Source organism: Acipenser ruthenus, chromosome 13 (assembly GCF_902713425.1).
Source record: "Acipenser ruthenus chromosome 13, fAciRut3.2 maternal haplotype, whole genome shotgun sequence".
NCBI lineage: Eukaryota > Metazoa > Chordata > Actinopteri > Acipenseriformes > Acipenseridae > Acipenser > Acipenser ruthenus.
In genome coordinates this window covers 5,031,960-5,055,544 of record NC_081201.1, presented here as the reverse complement: position 1 = coordinate 5,055,544, position 23,585 = coordinate 5,031,960, and the positions used below count along the sequence as shown (strand labels likewise).

Below are 23,585 nucleotides of genomic sequence, written 5' to 3'. Positions count from 1 at the left end.
TGGGATAACACAGCACAGTGCCTCAAAGGACCGCACCGGATTGGTCAAATAAGGCACAAGGACAGTGAAGCACTTGTGCTAATGATGACAAGAAAGGAACAAGGAGTTTCCAAGCGGAATGGAACATAGGGTTTTTTTTGGTTGGTTTGTTTTCTTGTGGAAAATTGTGCAGATAAAATTACTATTGTGTGAAAAGATTTGAAAATCACTTCCATGGAATACTCATTGTACCCTGTGAGGTGTCTGAACCACAAGGGTGGCTGTTTTACTGGGTGTAACCCTCTTAGTCCCCCATTAAATCTCCAATACATCAATGAAAGCTATTCATGACAGAATAATAATAAAAATCATCATCATCATCATCATCCTGGGGGATCCATGAATTTCCATCCTGTACCAATTTCTTATTTATAGCTTCCTTCATCAACAAGCATCCCAGGTGTGCTTTACAGGCTGTCAGATGAACAAAGCTGTAGACCGCTTGCTAAGCAAAAACTATTTTTAGTGGAATAAAAAGCGTTGACTGTCTCTGTGCTGTTCCACTCTTGTAGAAAACACCTCAACAAGAAAGGAAGTCCAGCTATCACATCCTCTATATACCATCCAGCAGGCCCTATTCCAATCAGAGGTCTTTTTCCTCTGCAAACGTTATTTAGAATTGGTCAACACAAACCCTTAGGGGTGCAGGTGCAGGTAGCATTCTGATTGTCTCTATCCTTCAGAAAATAGCCTCTGCAGTCAATATTATAAGCACAATGGGATTTATATGCACTTCAGTGAATGTACTCATTATATCTGGGTATGGAACAAAAAAAAAACTGTCTTCCTTACTCCAGGGAGTAAAAATCTGGGATTTTATTAAAATCAAAACATTGCTTACACAGCAGATTGAAGGATTAATCATTAATAATTTGTGCTGAATTGTAACTATAGTTGTATAAAATGAAGTTCAATATATGTGGTTAAAAGCTTAAGGAATTTAAAAGGAATTGTTTTAAAATATAATAAAAAGCCTACATTCACAGGTGAGCTACATGAAGCAGTGTGATATACCCAACACCTGCCACTGTTCATGGCGTTTTTGTGTTGTGGAACAATTTGCACTCAGAGAGCCAAGGTAAGACCCCCAAAAAGTTTGCCAGCATAATAATGCCTCTTGGAAGAAGTCAATAAAAAGCAGACATTTTAAAAGTAAATAAAACACACAGAGAGGTGGGTACAGGTCACACTGGTGGTGTTTTATTGTAATTTAATACATGCAACAGTCGTATAGTACAGAGCTTAATATCTGTAACAGTGTTATTACAAATACATGGGTATCATTATGACACACAAGCGCTGGCTTTGTCCCAGCTGAAGTATGAATAACTTTACACACTTTCTCTTTAAACCATTTCCCAGAGTCTTTACAACCCAATAAATATAAGCCCCTGCTCTGAAACCCTTACATCCAATATACAAAGAGTTAATCGATTACACAGATATATTACTGCTAAATTAGATGCGTTTAACATTGAATTGAACTGGACCGGAAAACACTTGAGTCATAGTCTGAATGTGTAAACTTAAAATTTACAAGAGATGTCTACAAATGACACTTGCTTTAGTTTATATATGAAATTATGTTGTGCATTTCTTTGGCTACCATTGTTCCGATCAATCAGTCTGGTTCAGTACAAGCTCTATATTACTTAAACATAAGTGTGTAAAGCTTAAGATCTCTTTACAAAAAATTGAAATTAAATTTAACGAAGTAAACATGGCAACAAAGTTTCATTTGAAACAACCAGTGCACACAAAAAAGTAACATAATACACATTCACCAACGATAAACCTGTGTATTTTTCTTTTATTTTTATTTTATTTTTCCTAATGTTGTTGTCAAAAAAGATCAATAAAACAATAACTTAACCTCACTGAAAGTAAAAGATTTCTAAAACTCTAACAGATCAGCTTAAATGAGGGCAACAGAATGTTATAATGAAGTACCTTTTGACAGTGTAATGACTTGACCTCAGAAATCAACGCACTAATTTAGTTTATGAGATAAACATTTTGTTACAAACATGCTTTAGTTATTCAACAAATGCCATATTGATCTCAATAAAAGTATGGTATCACAGAGGGGAAAAGTGCTTTTAGGGAAACTAAATAGTATTACATTTATAAAACCTGTGACATTTTAAATGACTTGCAGTCTAGTTTAGGCACACTACATGTAAATTACTCACTGATAGACTGAAAACAAATTTGGGGCCGCTTTTCTGTAACGCATCTATCTATCCACTTTAGCTGAAGAATTTAGTATCGTGTCTTTAGATCCTAAATTTTAGTTGAATAAACAAGCTATGAAATTCAGTGTGAACTCCCTATGGTAGCTCCCAACAAAAAAAAAAAACAGACATTCACAAACAAAATGACAGCACAGTAACAAAACCACAGGACTGTTAATCATCTCTAAGCCTCATTTTAATAAAATATATGCATTAACTACTCCTCTAAACCTGCAATATGTTAAAATATGTGAGATTTGAAATTTTATTCACAACGTTTACAAGATATATATTTTTTTACAGTAAATTAAAATGGCTTAATACAACAAGCTGTAAAATTTTCATCCTAGTCGATCTGTTTAGTTTGAATGCAATTTGAGTTAGTGTCCCAGAGCAGAGGGTCTATGAGTGACAAAAGTAAAACCATAACTTCACACAAGCCAGAACAATAGTGAATTAGGGTCTCCTCTATTTGGAATTGACCCTTTTTAAAGCGTCTTGTTTATGCTCTATCCACATGTACTTATTAGAAAATATCCAATACTATTTGATGAGATTATAATTTTACAATCTTTTCATATATCAAGAAAATTAGCTTTAGCCACCAAAGAGCACAACTTCTAGATATGGAATCTACAGCACAGTATTGTACTTGTCAATGCCTTCAATTCTCTTGGTTTGTGTTTGTGTGAAAGTATGGATACAATACTTTCTTAGTGTTTTGTATGATTAAATGCTGATCTCTGCACTTACTGAGTAAAAGAACATTTTGTCAACCAATTTTGCAGTTAGAGTTATGTACAACTATACACAGGTTAAAAAGATCCTTTGAACATAGTTCATAATCCCAAATTTGCAATCCCTTTAAATTTCCCTGGAGTAGTCATTTTTTATGACCCAGTCTGAATTCTGAGTGTCTGTTAGAGGGTTAGGATATTTCAAAGAAAACATAGAAAGACCTTATTTGTAAAACATTAACAAGGTACTTAATGCTGTATATTGGTAAAGTATTTTGCAGGTACATGTGTTCCTTATAATAGCTGGGCATAGTGTACAAAAAGGAATGTGAACACGCCAGTCCCACTTTGTAAAAGTCACACTTCAATAACGGAGTATAAGAATGCATCAGTTTGCAAGCTAAATGAGATCCCATTGCTGGAAATGTACCTCAGTAACTGGGGTACAACTTTCATGTATTAATAATCTTTGTTAAGAGCAGATTCTTCCTGTGTAACCTGTTTAAGGTGTTGGAAAAGCTACTGGCTATATAATATGAGATAACTTCTTCCTTTTCTCATGAACTCAGCAAAAAACAGTATTATTAGATAGAAATCCTCTTGGATACATCCGGTATTAAGTGGTAGCGAGTAAAAACGGATATCGAATAAGAGTACCACAGAAATCTAAAGCATTTCAAGCAAATCACAGGCAAGGTGATCTTGGATAGGGATAAAACAGACAACCCCCTCTGCAGTTCAACTTACAAATACACAGGTAATAAGCCTTGTGGGATCTGTCTGGTAACTTGGAAATAATTTGCCTCTATTGGCTATGTTGCAATCTGAGAACCCATTTAAAATTAGTCTATTTAAATTAGTGTATTTAAAAGTATGAAAATGGTGAGAATAGGCATTTTCAAACATTTCATTGGAAAAACTGAACTGATTCTGTGTACTTCGCATGTTTCAGAAATATTATGAGCAACGGTGTGGAGGGAAATATTTAATGAGGACAGAACTTTACAGAAACAAACTCAACTCTGCAAACGTCAGCCCTGTATTAGTCCTCAGCCCTTTTGCTTTCACCAATTGCCTGATTTTAATGGATGAATCTAAATCCGCTCACACTACGAGACTATGATTAACTTCTTTTTTTTTTTTTTTTCTTCGTTCACTGACTTCATTTACATGCAGCTCCCTGTGGGAAGAAAAAAACATCCGGCAGACAGAATTTGGCTTTCAGCCTTGCATGTTAAGTCTAATATGACACTGCAAAATTGTTAGCTAATAGATTTTAAAAGTGCTCTGAAGTACTGCAGCGACATTTTCAATTAGCCATAAAGCACTGTTCATCAACCGGTTATTAGAGCAATATCCCAAAGCTAATTGAAACGAGAGAGGGAAACAGAATAACCCATTTTGCTGCTTGTCTGTTCCTGGAAACCATGAGAAGTTGCAGACGTTTCTTTATGAAAAAGCTCAACCAAATAAAGATAACTTAGATACCAACAAACTGTACACTGTACACATTACCACCCAGTGCCTCGAAACCTCCTTTACCCTCACCATATTTCAACATCATTTTTTTCCCAATCCAAAATATCAAATAATATTAATGCAAACAAAAATATCTATGGTTGAATGGGTTATAGAACAGAAAAAGTGTGTTAAATATAGCTAAAAAATAAAGATCATATACAAACTTTAAGGTCTGTGCACAGCCAGGACGTATTAATATATCTTCAAAAAATATATAGTCCCTGTTAAAATTCTTCAGTAATTATTCTGAGTTAATTACAATGTGAAAAAGGTGGACTGCAAAGAGGATGTACAGTAGTTAATCTGTTCTTATTTTACACCTAGATATGGATTTTTGATTTAAAGGTATAACAGCCATGTTAGATTGCTTGCAAAGGAAATGTTAGGAGAGAGAGAGAGAGAGAGAGAGAGAGAGAGAGAGAGAAGGAGGGGAGGTGTGCGCAGGGAGCATGGCTGGAGAGGTAACACTAGGACTCAGCAGCAGCAGCAGCAGCAGTAGTGGTATTTCTGAACAGCAGCGCTCTGCCCCGGACACAGGGGGAAGGTGAGGGATGCAGAGGCAGATTACAGAGCGAAGAGGGCGTCCTCAGAGCCCTCTGCCTTCTTGCGGCTGCTGCTGCTGGTTACACTGGCAGCCGGCACGGGTTCACCAGCAGGGGGTGACGGCAAGCAGGGGATCACCTCTGCTGCTTTGGCTCTCTCTTCTAAAAACTTTTCAAATTCTGGAGGAGAAACGACAAACAAAAACACATCAGCCATTCAACAGCCATGCTATTCTGGCAAATATCAGGACTTCATTTTCTACAATTGCAGCGTATTGCACTGCACATCATGTCTGTCTGCCGTGAACGGTTTTCAATAGTGTGAAGTAATTTCGTGTTCAGGATGTGAAGCATAAAAGTTACTCATACCTTCACTAGTCACTCCTTCCTCTGCTTCATCTCCTTTCTGTTAATTAGAGAAAAAGGGGGGATTAAACACAAAATCCTGATTTAGCCATCTCTTATTTATTTTGCCACTGAAAATCATTCGGTCTTGACACCTACTGTTCACACCCAAAAGTTCCATGTTGCTGTTCAGGTATATATCTATGTCAAGGCTAGTATATGTACATTGCTATTGCCATCTTTGTCATCAGAAACTGGGCAACCCTTTACCTGGATCAGAGAACAGGACTGCAGCAAATGTATTCTAAAACATCAAAACCTGATAAATGCCATTTTTTAAACTGGTGATATAACACTGTTCTTGAGGCCACCAGGAAAGATAGGATATGGGATATTTGACTGACATGTCAAGGCAGTACTGTATCACCTAGAGATAGATCCAGTAGATCTGGAATTGGCAGGAATGAAACAAAAACAAAAAACCTACATAAATACAGACATATCCTATTTTGTCTTCCAGAACAAAATGGCATGGATATGACCAACACTGGAGCTAATGTATCCCAGCCTGTCCCAAAGTGTCTTCATTGTATGGCTGCACACACATTAACCATTAACTGAGAAAGACTGCCAACTGGACTTCCAGTTTATGATTCCAACAGTCTTTACAACCTGTTACAGAATAATGCTTTATGACAAGTTTAACCTAGAAGCAATTCACTTTGCATTTGAAATTCATTAAGCCGTTTCCCAGACATTCAATTACAAGGATATACTACCCCCCCCCCCCCCCAAAAAAAAAAACATTTACTTTGTTTGACTAGTTTTTAGCAATGATTGCTTTCATCTAGTTTCTGCTCCAACATAAAAATTTGGTAAGCATTTTAGTTTAAAATATTCATATAATTAAAAGCGAAACATTATGGATACGATCGTTCTGGATTTGCCCATTTTAAGCCATTGTCTGCACAGTAAAAACATTGCAGATATTTAATATCAATGACTTTACAGTGCAAACACAAAAACGTTTAATACACACACACACACACAAACTTTGAATATCCCATCACACACAGTAGTAGTTTATACCGATTTGTTACCATTTCATAGCCTTTAATACATTTTCTCTCAATTATTACCCAAACAAATCTGATTGCCCACTTTACTGTCATTAAAACAGTTTCAGCCTGATGCAGGACCAATGACATTTGCCAGTGGATGTGACTGGCCGATACATTGGTGTGGCTTTGGAAACTGTGCATCAGAATACAAGGCAGTGGCATGGCCATTGGGTTACAGCCTTTGTTCTTAACTCAGTGGACAGATGGAAAATCAATTTGCTGTTCGATGAAGGATGTTAAATGTATGAAAAAAGAAAGACAGAGAAAACAGAGAGAATGAAATCAACTTAAAGATAGTCTCACCACGTCGGTACAGAGCCACTCCTCAATGTCATCCATGACAGAGGACTGTGCAACAGGAATCTACGGAGCAAAGCGAGGGACAAACCAAGGCGGGCAAAGCCAAAACAAAACAAATACACACAAAAAAAAAACCTTCAACTTAAAACTCAGAAAAGTACAATGTCAAAAAATGAAACACACACACACAGGACGTTGCACTGTGACAAAAGAGAAACAAACTGTATGACCTCATGCAAGTACAAAAGAAAGGGTATGTATTCTTGTTGTATAAAGCATTGGGTAGTTACAAAGTGGGATTACTTAGAAGTTCTCCCAATCATTGTTTAGTTACAAATGAAATGTGGATTCAGGTAACACTCATTTTTCTCCATGGCTCAAACAATTTCCCAGTAACCCACTGTTCTGTGCAGGTGGAGTACAGAGAGGCGTATGCACTCACACAGCTGTTCAAAATGTTTGATCCAGGGAGAAAAGCGGAAGAGTAGCTATGCGATATATGGGAAATATAACAAGTGGTAGTTCATTGATAATGTATGTGCAAGCAATGCAGAGCAAAACGGTCTTGCTTAAAATGTAGTGTACTCTATAGAAAATGTAAATCAGGATATTCCACATCTCCTTTCCAGTGGGGTCCTGTTTGATGGCAATGCTACAATTTGCTTGGGACAGGGACAAAGAGAGGGGAGAAGGGAACGACAGCAGGACTGCAAAGTAATTCTAGGGATGGGCTTGGAATTTCAATCAGGATGTCGTGACTCCCAATGACTAAGCTACATTGCCTCCCAAGATTTACGTTGATTGACAGTAAGTTTTACTGCAGGGGGGTCACGTTGCTATCTAGAACAAAATATCTACATCCAAATTTGCAGGTGATCACTATTGGGAGGCGGTCTCTTGTGATGGGTTTGATGCAAAATGCTGTCTTGATCGCCACTCCTGAATGTGTTTTGTTTGGTTTGTTCTAGTCATTTCAGGGATCTTAAAATTCAGTTTTTGTTTTCTGTCCTCTTACATACTTGTGGTGTTTGAAATCATTCTAAGTGCTACCTACTGCAATTACTAAAGTATTGACGTCTGTATTAAGGTGCTTTGACTTAATTTCAGAAGCTGCTCTTCAGTTTTAGTTGGCAGCCATTGACTTAAGTGACACAGGCTGGATCAGCCAAAGTGTCTTCACAAAATAATAGTAATTGACTTTGACAGTCTTGCATGTTATTCTCATCATACAGATTAGCATTATGGTTGGGATTATAATCCTGAGAGCACAGGTTACAATAACTCTTCATTAGTACAATTTTAATACACAACAGCAATAAACCACTTCTAGAATAAAGTCTAATTATCTAATGTTACTGTGCTGAATTGTTAATATGTTAGTCATTACTAGAATCTATTTTTTTTTCAGTTTGGTTAAAATTGTAAATGCTAGACAAACTAAAGAAAAAATAAAGCTTGGATTTCTAGACAGTAATTTGCATGGAAGAAGTTAATAGTTTTTACTCATAGATTGAGGCTGTATATAAAAATACATGTCTGTTCTTTTGGAACAAGACTGCATTTCCATTTTTCTACAATATATTTGTTTGTAATGAAATGGCTTAAATTATGACAGTAAAAGGGACTGAGCAAAGGCAAACATTCAGTCCAGTGTGTCACACCTCTTTGTAGGAAATGCCAGAAACCAGCATGCATGCAGAGCATTGGCCAAGGTTTGTACAACTCAATTACAGAAGATCTTTTGATGAAGGCTAGCATTAATGGGCTGAATTTTAACACTTGAAAAATGTATTCTTTTAGTCTGCCGAATTGTGAAACAGAATGGCGTAAATGATAAAACATGGTGGGACAGTACGTTTACATTACATATTTTAACCATCTTTACTCAGAAAGACCAGCTTTCTAGCGTTTCGGTTTGCTGAACAGAGTGTTGTTTGAAAACAAACCGTGACAGTATTACAAGATGACGGGGGGTTTGTTTTCTGTGATAAGATTGTGGTTCATATTTTGCACTTAGAGAATCGTCTGTCATTACAGGCTCGTTTCTAAAGGCTCTCCCTTTTACTGTCGGGTTTGCATGGTTAGTGGGGTGGGAATCGGGGGAGGGAAGCTCAAGGGAATGGCAGCAGGGACACTGCGGGACGGCAGTACTGGTGAAATCCTCACCATTCCTTGGGTAATAAGCCAGCTGTCTATTGGCTCCATGTCTGGGTTACCACCTTTAATTCTCAGCTGAATCAACAACAGAAAATGCCTTATACAGTGAAGTAAGAACAACAGCCGAGAATCAAAGAAATAAAAGAGAAAAAACACAGGCAGAAATTCATCAACAAACAAGCGTACATGGAAATCTTTTCCACTTCTGTTCTCCGTGGGGATATTTAAATGATTATAAAACAGAAGCGAGTCAACATTTTACCTATATCAATTACTACATGCTCCAAATATACCACCCCCGATAATTTACACTGTTTGGTTCCAAAGGCTCATCACCGTCTTTCGATGAGTCAAATCACTTAGGAATCTTTCATATCATAAAGTTCATCGATGTTTACAGTACTGTGACTCTGCTGCTGTTCATGTATATACCAGGTTGTTCTAGTGCACAGTATTTAGTCATATATAAAAATGTTTTTGGTTAGCTTTTAAAATCAGCCAGTATAAAAAAGTATACTTTCACAAGTTTAGCTACAGCTAACACATTTAATAGACCTGCAATACAATAAACATTGATATCAGCGCTGTAAACATCTGGAACTTTTAATAACCTGTGTAAACAGAAAAATGCCCTTAGTTCATTTAACAAAACATGTTATCAGGTTGGTACAATCTACAGATGCAGGGATTTTACAGCACTTAGAACCAATACATTATTAAACATAAAAGCCTCTTAAAACGGATTACATTGCTACGACTGAATTCAACAACAACGATGAGAACATCTTTTTAGTCAAATAGTCCAGACAGTATGAAAGCTTCACAATAAATACTTTGGGATTTTGAAACAAAACTTGCAAACATTCTGTTTAATAAAGATCGCAAGACTCACCCCACCCCCCCAGAGAAAAAGTACTCTCTCCTAATTGTATTTATCATAACTTAAATAAATCTTGGCATGAACATGTCGAATGGATACATTTAAATGTAAAATGCATGTCATTTCATAATATAAAAGAACAAATTAACACTATATTAGTTATACCTAGGTCTTCCTTTTCTGTTTGAGGATAATTGTCTTGAGCCTCAATATTATGCTTTGCTATTTAGAATACCAGTTTTGAACCAATTAAACCACACATAGTAAAACTATGATACTGGAGAACAGATTGTGAATATGCACTGCATATTTCCTCTCTTGCTGGCTGATTCTTTTCCATAATAATTGCTTCTTTCTGTCAACTGCCTTCTTCATGCAGAACAGTCCAATTCAATTAAAAAAATATATATTATATATATATATATATATATATATATATATATATATATATATATATATATATATATATATATATATATAAAATGATGGCATCCATTGTGGTAAACCAAGGCCTGCTAATGATGGAAAATGCAGAGCAGTATTCATTCAAACAAAGGGCTGGGAAGATTTGGTGTAGAGTGCACCGGCAGATTAAGAATCTTTCACAGAAAGAAAAGTTTTCTTATGTGCAGCACAGCGACACAATTAGTCAAAGCTCAAGTTTTTCTTCAACTAGAGTCAATCGCACAACAGCACACTGCAAAGCAGCCCATGCATTGACACATTCCAATGCTGAAATGGGCACACGGAGGTATGCTACTTGTTCAAAGAAATGTACAAAACGACACACGCTTGGTTTCAACACACAATGGCCAAAGAATACAGTTCCCAGCATGCTTCAGACAGAGAGAACTCACCCCTTCCGAGTTCTGTTGTCGGACATCAAGCGCAGAAGCCAGTCCTACCAGTGCTTGAGGATCCTCATACTTCACACTTTAAGAATGAAAAGCACAACAAAACCATGAAGTGACTTGTAATGGCAAATTCACTAAGTTCATAAATAATATAGGCCTGGCTTACTTTTTGCGTTGATCAGCCAAAGAGCTGCTTCTCGTCTGAGCAAACATGTCAAAATCATCTTGAGGATTGCAGCTCGGCAGTGAGCTCAGGGTCCCGCTGACACTGTCTTTACCCAGGCCTGGAATTGAAAAACAGCATGAAGTTACACAGTGATTTTTATTAGGCTGCCAACATCCTCTTATTACTGGAACAGGTTACATGTTTATTGTGTAATGTTACAATACTTAAATACATTAATAAAACCTGTTTTGTAGATAACTCTAGTATATTTTTAAATTATTATTATTATTATTATTATTATTATTATTATTATTATTATTATTATTATTATTATTATTATTATTATTATTAAAGTCAAAATTAATATTAATGCAGTGTTTCATAAACTTTCATTCATTGCACATTTCTGCCAGCAGGTGTCACCACTGTTTCGTGTAAATAAGTCAGTGAAAGAGAATGTTCTTGTTTCTGGGCTGCAATATGTGGTGTGGCTGCACCTTACCTAGTCCAGCCAGCTGTGTAGACAGAGTAGCCGGCGCAGTGCTTCCTAACGTTGGGCTAACCACAGCAGGGGATCCTGGGCCTAAATCTATCAAGTTATCATCTGTAACTTCACTTAGTACCTGAGAATTTAACACACAAAATGAGGATTCAACAACTCAGAATCAGCACCACTTGCAAAGGTTACAAGTAGATGGCCTGAAAACTTGCAATCAAATAAAAAAATATAAAAAAAGGTTCTTAATCCCAGGTAACCTGCATGAGATCCCAATGCCACCACTAGAAGCTGGGAGTAATAGCGAGGGCTACTCACCACAAAGGAAGAAAGTTAACTACTTAGCAATAATACCATCCACATTGAGAATGACCAGAATTACTGAAGGCTTTGGAATAAGAAATAGTTGGAATAAGAAGTAGTTATTAAAAGGCCTGAATTATATGTGATTACATCTATGAATCCAATTATCCAAACTTCTCTGGAAAATCTGTCAATTCCCCATGTGCCTGGTATGAAGCAGTTTACTCCAGACTCAATAAACAGGTGCCTTTTGTCCACAGATTGTTTCTATTCCTATGACTGTCAGTCCAGTGAAAGGGAAGGTGCAGAACTCTGTAAGGAAAGGTTGCTAGTTGTGTGTGCTAGTTTTGGGAGTCGCTACTGGTTGGTTTACATTCAAAAACTTCAAAACATGAAATATGGTTGGTTGAATGAAATGGGGAAAAAATATGTGAGAATGATATCCATATTTTGTATTCATGTTTTGACATCCGTCCTTATTACTTATTAGTTTAAATGGGAAAAGAAAATAATACTGGTAACTTTCATACTTGCCTGCCTCAGCTAGCCATAATAAAAAAGAAAAAACATAGTAGTTTTAGCTGAATACTGTTCTAAAACTGTCTATCAGAAAGAACACTGGGTGCTGAAAACAAAACAAAAATATGAATAATATAAATATATACACGTGTATACAATGGAAATGAAAAATCAGTTTGAATAATACATTTAAATCTAAAAAAATGCAGTTTATGGTACAGACCTTACTTCCAATGAACAATGCCATGTACTATATCAAACAATATGTTACAAGATATTTTATGATGGTGTTATTAGTGTGTGCATGACATCACTCAAATGGAACTGATGAGCCAAGTTAAAAGCTTCCTCTGCCCTATTAGTCCATTGACAAAACTTTCAAAACATAAGAAAAATGATCAGAAACCCAACATCTACACATTCCTATCCTACATATTGAATGTGTGCTTCACTCTTTTCACTGATTAGCAACAGTATTCTTTACCTACCCCATTATTAGTATTCTGGGCAGCTCGTCCAGATCTGTATCTTTCAAACCTGTACCAAAAAAAGCAGACAGCAGTTGCAGTACGTTCCGTCCTGGAAGCTACAGCAAATTCCACCTACCATGTAAAATGCTCATCCAGTGCAATGCCAACACTTTTTAAGATCTGCAGAAATCAGAAGCCATGAGCTGTTGCAGTGCAAACAAAAAATATGACCTAGCTAGGAAAGAAGAAAGCTTTGGGTGGAGTGTTACGGCATTCATATGTTAAATAAGCTCGCAGAAATAAGTAACAGAGCCTTTTTTTTGCACAGTCATGATAAACAAATGCCCTATTCACATAACTTCACAGCTCACTCTTTATAGAGGATTTGTTCCTTGTAAAGTAATTCAAGAATGACGTATTGTGGTGCAGCACTCAAGAAGACTTCCTTTCATTTCATTTTTACCTCTCCAATGAGGAAGCAGGAAAAGGAACAAAAAATGTATAGAAGGGGACTCTGTTTGATGGGCTTCACCCTGACACTTCTGGTAAGCTCCCTGCTCGACTGAACAGTCACTACTTATTTAATTAAAGTTTAAAAATACATTTGCATGAAACAAAACAGGAATATGCTGGACTTCAGAAAAAGACGATTTCGTAAAGTGTTGATGAATTCAGGTTTGGTGAAGTAGGTTCCGCACAGCTGAAATTTGGAGGAACTGTTTTAAAGAAACTGAAAAGTGGTTATTTTAAAAGGGGCTCATGTTGAAACTGACCTCTCGTATCTGAGGAAGACATTGTTGAGGTCATCGTTAACATGCAGCAGCTCCCCCGTCACCTCCTCATTGGACACTCGTGAGATGAGCTCCACAATCCTTTGCTGCATCGCTCGACATGTTCGGTTTAGTTCCTTTAAAACCGAATAAAAGAACGCCCGTGTGAGTAAAGCAAACCACTGTATGTAAATGCAGTTATAATATTTGCTAGTCACACGTGTCTCCTACAGGTCCCTCCTATACAACTCAGAATCACACTTCACTGGCTACGAATAAACTTTCTCAGGCCAAGCCTTTCTTCTGTTAAATGGTTTACTTCATCTACACCTGTACAACTAAATCGGAGTTTCCATCGGCCTCTGGTATTGACCTGAAAGCGATCGGAAATCAAATTCATTTATTCATTCATTTCCATTAGCAGCAGATTGAGGTCAAATCCATTTCAATTATGACTCAGTCAAAGCCCTGACCTGTAGGAGTTCAAGGTCTGAAGGTTCTTCCTGGCCTGGCACCATCTCCGTCAGCATTTCTGACATCACCTTGGTGTTGCCACGGACGATATCTAGCTCACTGCGCAGCCTGGCAATCTGACAGAGGAAACAAAGACAGGTTGAGAATTGTAAGATCTACTACTTTTAAATCATTTTAGTATTTTAATGTCATTTCAATAAGCATTTTAATAGTCTAACTCTTTCTTGCTGAGAAGTGAACTTTTTTATGCATGTAATGTGTTGAGAACTTTCTATGGCTGACTCAAGATAGGCTGGCAGCTATTCAAGGTTGTGTTATGGTACACTGAATGTTATGGGAAAGTGAATCAGGCGAGATAATTGAAAGGTCAGCACAACCAGCTGCTGCATGTTGCGTCTTCCCAACCAATATAGTGCCTGAGGATGACACAAGTTAGAAAAAGAGTTAATGAAATAAAAAGGTGAATTAGCGAGCATGACAGTGAAGCGCGGGTGGAGAGAGAGAGGCTCCAGCCACCCGACTTGCCAAGGAGAACGGGTAATATCTATTCTCTTTGACTCTTATGGCTGAATATAGTGTTGCTACTGTATTAGAAGTTAAGTAATACAACTTTTGTTGTCGACTACAATTGTGTTGGTGTCTGATTATTCCTAATACCTTCCGAGGATATTTTGAACTACACATTTCTGAGGGTTGAAATCTTAGAAGACAGATGCACAAATGCATCACACTCACTCTATCCTTGAAGACAGCTATTAACTGCCAACCCATTTTCCTATCTATTTTTCAGCATGTCAGTAAATTCAACTGTCCGCAAACAATATGTCAGATAAATAAATAAAATAAAGCACATTTCATTTATTTTACACAAACTAAAAACATGGATTCTTGTTATAACCTTGTGTTTGCAGAGAAAAAAAAATAGCCTCTTTATTATCCAGGTTCCAGTTCCCTTAAAGTATGCACCAGCTGGATCAATAATCTAGTGACTTGTTTCCACTTGAGTGGAAGAGCTCTTCATTCTGGATCCAGCAATGTGAGCCTGTCCTTTCTAGCCTGCCTGTGATGGATGGGGTATGTGGTTTTTAAGTACTAGCATCACTTTACCAGGAAAGCACAGGCTGTGCTTGTATGCACTAGCCTTCGTGTATGGGAAAATCTACCAAAAAGGATTGAAGAGAAATAGGCAGCTTCTTGAAGACTAAGTAGCTTCAAAGGTCATGTTAACTCAAGTAAAATGACATTACTCTACATAATGTCTTTCTACAGGGGTTGCTGGAAAAAAGGCAGACAGAAAAATATGAACCCTCCGCAACCATCACCCATGAGTTAAATCTGCACATAAAAAGGCAGCATGCTATTGAGAGTATTATATATTTATAATGATGCCTGTGGTTTTGTATTTTCCATACCTGTTCTGAGTTTGCATTGATAGGTCCAGTCACTTGCAGGGCGAGCACCTGTGTTGCTGCGTAGGTGGGTGGCAGCGGGGCAGTGAAGGAGGGGGCACTGTTGTTTATTCCTTGCTGGGACTGGGCTTTGTGCATATTTGTGGCAGGATCCACCTCCGGCACACTCTGCAAAGCGCATAACTTGAAATTTAAAGACACAAGTTACCTCTATCGAAGTGGCTGCAAATGAAACAGGATTATTCACATTTATGCAGTTTCTTTTATTTTAAACTGTTCAGTTCCTAGCCTGAAGATATCATATAGGTTTCTGTCCTGATAATAAAACAGAAACTTTCCTGTGAAGATGAAATTTTCTGTTTAGAAACCAGCCATGCTAACTAGTTGATTTTCCTTAGTGCTCGTTACTACTAAAAGAAAAAAAAGAAAAACTATCTGGATAGTCTGAAGTTGTTTACTTTTAGTATTTAATTTTTGAATTATTATTATATGATTTATTACTACTGCTCCTGAACTACACAGACACAGCCTTCTTCAAGATAATCATCACCTATTAAGTAAGGAGAGAACAGTCATTTACCCTCTGTGGTGTGTGTATTGGAGAAAGTGCATCCAAGTCTGCCATGGGAAACTCAATCCCTTTCCTCTTCAGCTCCTCATAAATATGGACGACTCCGGTCAGGTCTGGACTACTTCTGAAGGCATCAGCCCAAGCCTGGAAATAAAATGGCAGAATGAGGAGCAGAGGCGTGGCTAAACCTGTATGCAAGTGCTGATTGGAGAGGACTGGTCTAGGGGCATTTCTAAACTGAGAAACTTCCACCAGCAGGTGCTGATGAATCCTCCCGAGGACAGAAAGAATAAAGTGGATTATACAATCTGCTCCCAGCGTACTGAGTTTTTGAAGCAAACCAGGCAGAAGACTGGTGTGGTGGTGCACAAATGCTCAGGTCTGAATGTCCTTAAAAGACTGCTAAAATAATGTATGCATTCCTTTATCACACACAAGGCAATCCCATGGTCTTTCTATGAGCATTCACTGTTCTCCCAACCAACGAATACTTAAAGTGCTACCTCATAAAAATATAAAGACTTTGTATTATAACATCACTGTTGTAAAGTGCCTGCCTTTACTGCCTCCATAAACGCCCACCAATACAGAACAGTGCCGTCACCTCAGCTGGCGACAGTATCCTTACTTCAGAGGGTAGTCTGGGGCTACCACAACACTTTACATGCTCCTTTGCATCTGAAGAATTCATAGGGTGGGCAGGAGCAGCATCATGCTATAACAGTACAGGATTTTCAGTCTCCTTCTCTCTCATGGTAGTCTTTATTTCACTATATTTCAAGCGCTACATTTTCTTTCACACAGCTATTATGTTCACGTAACTTAATGATCATCATGAGAAATGCTATTCTGTGGGAGAAACAGTTTTCTGCCTCTCCCCACAGAGCAAAAATGACTGTCTGTAGTTGACCTGACTGAGAACTCTTTAGATTCCACCCAGCGAAGGCGTTCACGAGAGTGTACAGTGTATGTGTACCTATGTGTGCACAAATAATACTGTGTTCTTCTTTTCAGTAGTTTTAAACCGTTTTCTGGGTGAACATATATGGTTTCGCACAATCGATAGTTCAGCAGGAAGTCTGGCTGCTAAGAAGCTGCAGGAGAAACTGCAATGCCCAGCAAATAATGACCCTCCTGGACTGAGCTCACTTGACCAGTAAGAGTTATAACTGAAATACGGCTGAAACAGTGAACTCACTGTGCAGTACAGTCGTTTACAGTCGCACGTTATAAGGGATACTTTTTAATTTGCAAAAAATGTATTTAACCAGGATGAGAACATTTTGAGATTCTGAATCTCACTTAGGAGGAAGACCTGGCCCACAGTTACTGACTTTTTAACCATCCAATTACATCAGTTACCTTCCAGAGAATGTACAGATACAAAAATAAACAGGAATGATACATCCGAGTGAAGCTCACCTGAATCATGGCAAGCACTTTGTCCTGCACAATAGTTGGAGGGTTATTTTTGGGAGAGATTATTTTTACCAGGACTCCGTCAATGAAATCCCGACTGGCTACAAGAACGTGAAAACGATGGCCGCAATTTTTAACACATGTCTCCAGGACCTAGTTGAAAAACAGCAAACATGATTATGTGAAAAAAAAGATATTATAAAAAGCATTTTGCAAATGGATTACTGTCCGTCATTGCTGCTTTTGAGAAAAACATAGGGGCTAGATTCACCACGGGTTTTGTTTGCAAAATTTATTTTTCAAACTAGAAAAACTGGACATAGGGGTCCTTGCTAATTCAAGGACCTCTCTGTACATCTCTGTAGGTTTTTTTCTGCTGCATTTTTAACACACATCTCACCCAGCGTTTACACTTAAGGGGTTAACCTTACCCTAAAGACATGCAGTGACCTGTAAACAAAATGCCACCAAACTGCCACTGAAGATTACAAACTGACCTCTTTCAGACTTCATTTATACATTTATACATACATTTATAGCAGTAGTTAACTGCTATTCCTAACAAAGTACATGTCATTTTAAAGCACTTCTAATGTTTCTTGCCAATCACAGTCAAGCTAACTTAATTGAACCTTTTATCACTTCACATTTGCATCACTTCAGACAGCAAGACTTATTTAGTACAAAAATATAAACTGCAGTGTCAGCATTTCAATGCCTACAGTAGACTCTCCATAAAGTAAACAGTACAGTTTACATTATGGAAAGACCACTGTAGGCAAAACACATATAACAAGCTGGGTTCTCATTTAATGGACCAATGTATAGAATAATGGAATAAGCCATGTACAGTACTGTAGTCAGTTTGGAGGCTATTTTATTTATTTATTTTTTAAATCAATTTTCTCCAGTTAACCTTTCACTACCCGCCCTTGGCATGTTAAGTTCAAATTCTAATTTATTTTCCTTTTACTTTGAAGTGTCCCTTAAAGAGGAAATGGTCAGGTATGTGACATTCACAGACGTAATACAGCACGTTATGTGGAGTTATAACTACAAATAAACTCTGTCCAGCAATGAAAGCATAGGGGACTCCCTATGTGCAGACATACATGAAAGAGGAGGTAGCTTAGTATGCTCATCCTTTTATTTCATTATAGCATAACACATTATACCATCAGCTCTCTTCTGTGGCCATATTTCAAACAAGACAGTTCAAAATATGACAAGCTAATACAATTATAATTTCCAGTGCTAGTCAAGAGACACATGCTTTCTCATAAATAAAAGCTTTCCAGGTAAAATGATGTTATTTATGTATTCATTACAATACCTTTTTTCATCATAGCAACATATTCAAGTTTGTGACGGCTTTGTGATTCTGATCACTGATTCATACAAAGGAGACCACATTTGTTACAAGTTTTTACTGCAGTGAGGCTGCAAGGAGAACGCCAGTTCATAACTCACTGAGCCAGCCAATGTGATCAATTTCAAACGGCACAGCACTACAATTTTCCAGTAGCGGCTGTGCCTATGACCATACTCACTGTTAGGCCAAGCATCACTTCTCTGTAATTTCTGTTTCCATTCAGTCTCTTCCTCAGAGCCCTTATAGCATCCTTTGGTCTAAAACACAAAATGGATTTAAAATTAGACCATTTCCACACACACAAGCTGTCTACTGCTCTTTCCTGATCAATTTGTTATACAAACACGAAGTGCACCGAATATGTTTCTTACTAGTTTTGTAAAACAATTGCACCTTGCAGTCAACAGAAATGATAAATAAGGGGGCAATGTATCTTAAGGTCAATATTTGATTTATGCAACTTCTCTCACTCCTGTACAGTGTGGTTAAAAATAAAAAAGAGCCAGGTTTCTTATCTCTGTGGTATAATAAAATGTGCTCATCCATTGCTGCTCTAATAATTAATAAAACAAGAACTATGGCATTAAAATAGTCCTATCATACTAAACAGTGGGCTTATCACTCTCAATCTTCTCCTGTTCTACTGCAGGACAGCTGTATCCATCTTGTAGCAGCTGAGGAGCCAAGCCACTCCAAAATCCCTTGTAGCTATAAATTAACTAGCCACGCAATACTAAAAAGATTCAATTTTTCCCTCATATGGCAGATGGTCTTTTCTCTTATTAAATGTAACTGATTCCCCTGGTTTGCCCTGAAGGACCCCAGCTACATCCTATTATGAGAAAACTCAGTTGAAGCTGCCTAGTGTGGGTTTTTAATTACATTTTCTATTTACACAGCTAAGCAAGTACTGCCCTGCACTATGCCAGTGTAGTGGGGTAGAACATTTGAAACCAGTTGGGTTAAGAGAAAGAAGAGACTCAAAAGTAGAATAAAAGGGTTAGAGCTCTCAAACATGCTTTTATACATTTGGATGCTTTCCGCCATTTTAAAGGAGTGCTAATCAATATTTTAAAACAACTTCTCTCTTATGTTAGCAAGACTACAACTATTTCTGCTAACAATCGCTCGACTGTTAGCAGTCCTGTAAATTTATAGTGCATTGTGCATGTCATTTAAACACTCTCTGTTAAGAACCACCTCATCTTTGCATTTAAATTTCAACAATTCCAAGATGAGACATGTTGAAACACAGAGGCTCTCATCTCGGCAACCTGAGAGATGACAGGCATTGACTGCAGGGCATAATGTGACCACCCAAGCCTGCCTTTCAATCTCAGCACTGTGCCAGAGAGGTAGACTTGGGAGAGATATAAGCATTATATTGTAACGATTTAAAGCTGCATTTTGACAGGACAGAGAGCTTGTATATCTGAGGACTGTGGCTGTGAGACGGACTGGGAAATATAATGCTGCAGAAAACAAGATGGCGAGATGAGATACTAAAATATTAAACTGCAGGAATATGAGGGACAAGGGATTTGATTAATAAAAGGAGGCAGATCTAGAAAAGTGACTGTCAATGCATAGCAGGTTGAACTATTCCAGGTTGTGTGACAGGTCAGTTAATTAACCCCTTATATCCGATATCTGTGCACAGTTTTTCATATTGCACTACACAGATCCCAAAAAAACACTGTGGTTAAAGATGTGATAACCACGGTTTAAATTCCAGTTTTCTTTTTTCTTCTTAGTGTTTATCAACGATCTCGGTTCCATTGTGATGAAAATGTTTTTGCTTTGCTGATTTTTACACTACATATCAAAAAAATATATTTAAATGTTGCTTCCTGGTAACTACTTACTTCCTGGTGATAAAAGCTGTAATTGAATGATCTGCCTATAGCAGATCAATAGTATAACAACCAAGCAAAGCAAAATGATACAGTGATAATGTTGCTAGTGCAGATGAGAGGAAAGAAATTGGATTTATAATAAATTGGGTGTGTCTTTAATTTGTATAAAACTTGGAATAAAAGTTGAAGGTAGGAATCTGTAACATTAGCAAGAATTTGGAAGAAGGCAAAGTGCCACATGCAAATCTGGAGTGCTTGACAGACTGTGCGAGTAGCTTTAGCCCGGGCAGATTCAGCCCTGTAAACTATTGACATAATATTGTTATTCTGTTGTAGTAGCGAGATTACACGATATCCCATAAAAACAAGCACGCACACACGCACACGGCTTTGCTTGATGAACTTAATGATTCATTTAAACACTGAGTGTACTTAAACAGTGCTGTGCCTCACCCTTCCTCTGTCTCATTAATTATATCACATATCTCCATATTAAGGGCCCAGTCTTCACTCTGAAGGGAGCCATCAGTAGCCTTTTCTGTGAGGGAGAAGAAAAAACAGGTTTCAAACTCAGCAATGTTACAGATCTGCAATGTAACAGACCCAGCACTGACACCAATGAGACCAACAGCCTCTAACCACACCCTTCATAAAACCCACAAATTACAATCCTGTCTTCTAATCTGAGAAATCAGAGGGTAGCTCTGAGGGAGTCTGTTGGGTCTCATCGAAACAGTCTGGTTACTGAAAAGAAACATCACATTTTGTGCATTATTTACTGTTTGTCTAACGTGTGGGCTTGTGTGCTGTGCACAATCATGCAAGTTTTCAGCTCAGCAGAACTGTACGAAAACCACACGGCTGGGCATCACTTCTTATTTCCTAGCTGTATATTTGTATGCATGTGGTTTATGAAAGCTGCCAGGCTTATAAACTAAGACAATCTGACCTACGTGTGGTCAGATTATCATACAACAGGTATAACTGGGAAGTCCTGTTGATTTCATTGAAGACCCAAACGAATCATCCTGTTTTTGCAGTCCTCCCTGCCTTTAACAGCAAGCATTTCCAGACCTGGGTGTGTGCATACTGTCCTGTGGCTTCCATTTGGCTATCTGGACAAACTCCACTAATCTTGTACATTATGCTGGGCTGAGAGAAGTGAGACTTTTGGGCATACGTTTTAGTGTGATTTTAACTACAGTCAATATACCTCACCCATGGTCACTTGTTAAACTCACATTAAAACCTACAACAGTAGTCATCCTAGCCACAATAATGGAAAAGTCAATTCCGTGTTTCGTATGAACTCAGCAGCTTATTGTAAATCGAGTTTACATTGATTTTCTGTGACATGCTTCCCCTGTATTTCATATACTTTGGCTGAATTACTTGCTGGAAATACAGTTAGTAAAGGCACGCTAAACGGCAATCACGTTCCATTCTGTGAAAGTTAAGGCACAGTTCTTACCATGTACATTAACAAAATGTACCTGGGGATTTTAAATAAACTGCAAGAAAATGTATTTTTAAAAGCCTTTGCAACTCAATAAATGTGACATCTACATATTTATAGAATTTGATTACATCACCATGGATCTATCTAATGTTATCAAAAATATATCCTATATTGATTTTTTCTCTCTATTTAATATAATTTAATTGCTTGCGTGTTTATATATATATATATATATATATATATATATATATATATATATATATATATATATAGTTTAAAGATTCTCTGATGCTGAACATATTAACGGGACATGATCAACCCCGTTAACATAAATGCATGGACCGCTAGCTAAGTTCAATCAATAAAATTCAAAAAAATAATAAAAAATACATTTCGATTAAATTCATGCGTCATCACAGTGACGCATACCGGTATTTTACTAGTACTTGGACATTATGATGTAAACATGAATCGTTCAAACTTAAATGAAAATCTTTCTTATCACTGCCTGTTATTTATAACAGACAGTACAGGGAGTGTATTGAATTGCGTGTTCCAACACCCATAACACAATATAATTTTCCTTGAAACAACCTCTATGTAAAGAAAATGAAATAAACAGTGTCATGTTGTGGTTACATTTGTTGTATTACTAGTGTAAATAAGTACGTATTACCTGTGCATTGCCCAACCGGAGTGCTATACGGATTCCCTAATAAAAACTCCATCTTGATGACAACAAACAATCCGCACTGACGGTCACTGGCACAGAGATTGTCGCTCAAGGACAGCCCACTGAGCTGGATAATTGGACAACTTCCCAGAAATGTGATTTTTGATTGAACAGTTTTGATGTCAATCAAAAGAAAACTCCGAACTGACCCCGCCTTTAGATAATGCCGATTGGTTGGCTGCTGTGTCTGTTTTCACAAAGGTCCGCTGGTCTGGGAAAGCTTGTTATGTAACGTTGTTTTAATTGGTCGCTATTCTTTCTGTTTGTCTCCTGCTCTTTAGCGATTGGCTCAAAACATTGTAAATCTCGTATATGATTGGCTTGTTTAACGCCAAAACAATTCTATTTGTGTTATGTCGTTTTCAATAGGCTGCAGCCATGTTATTAATGTTAGCCCAAGTACCAAGTTTTAAGTTAAACATTATATTTAATACTAAATTGATAAATCTTTGGTTAAATCTGAGTCAGGAGTATATAGCACCCAACAGAAGGAAATGCCAAGCAAAGTAACGTGCCTGACTGAACTAAATACACTTCCATGTATTTAGCTTTGCTAAAAAGCCGTTCTCAGCGCAGTTGTGAATGTAAATAGAAACAATAACGATCTTAAATGTCTGTTCGTTTAAACTTACATAGAACTACATAAAGTTAGAATGAGAATTCTTAATAGCAAGTTTCAGTATAATGTCTCGTTAAAGTTCCTCCATGGAAGAAAATTCTGTGTTACAGATGCATTCCCTTCTGATTCACATTCATATTCACATTCATATTTAACCAGCACGTCGAGGTCTGCACTACTGCTGCTATTTTTTTGATTAACACCTTTTTGATTAACATG

The 23,585-nt window shown here is 37.4% G+C and overlaps 1 protein-coding gene across 5 annotated transcripts; it reads right to left on the bottom strand.

Annotated features, from left to right (window-relative positions):
• Positions 1-1,217: 1,217 nt before the first annotated feature.
• On the bottom strand, positions 1,218-22,822 carry LOC117418053 (TOM1-like protein 2). 5 transcript variants are annotated; one of them, XM_034030601.3, is made up of 16 exons: positions 22,691-22,822; positions 21,009-21,093; positions 18,878-18,956; positions 17,331-17,480; positions 15,918-16,052; positions 15,341-15,520; positions 13,928-14,044; positions 13,458-13,591; positions 12,703-12,751; positions 11,399-11,519; positions 10,897-11,014; positions 10,734-10,809; positions 9,006-9,071; positions 6,843-6,902; positions 5,443-5,479; positions 1,218-5,253 (listed from the first exon to the last, which is right to left on the bottom strand). In XM_034030601.3, exons 1-16 carry the CDS (start codon positions 22,740-22,742, stop codon positions 5,096-5,098), a joined length of 1,617 nt encoding a protein of 538 aa, XP_033886492.1. In that variant the 5' UTR covers positions 22,743-22,822; the 3' UTR covers positions 1,218-5,095. The 5 variants fall into 5 exon arrangements, with proteins under 5 accessions (XP_033886492.1, XP_033886494.1, XP_033886497.1 ...); XM_034030603.3 differs by having other exon boundaries at positions 15,341-15,505; XM_034030606.3 differs by lacking the exons at positions 6,843-6,902; positions 9,006-9,071 and having other exon boundaries at positions 22,691-22,821.
• Between the last annotated feature and the right edge of the window lie 763 nt (positions 22,823-23,585).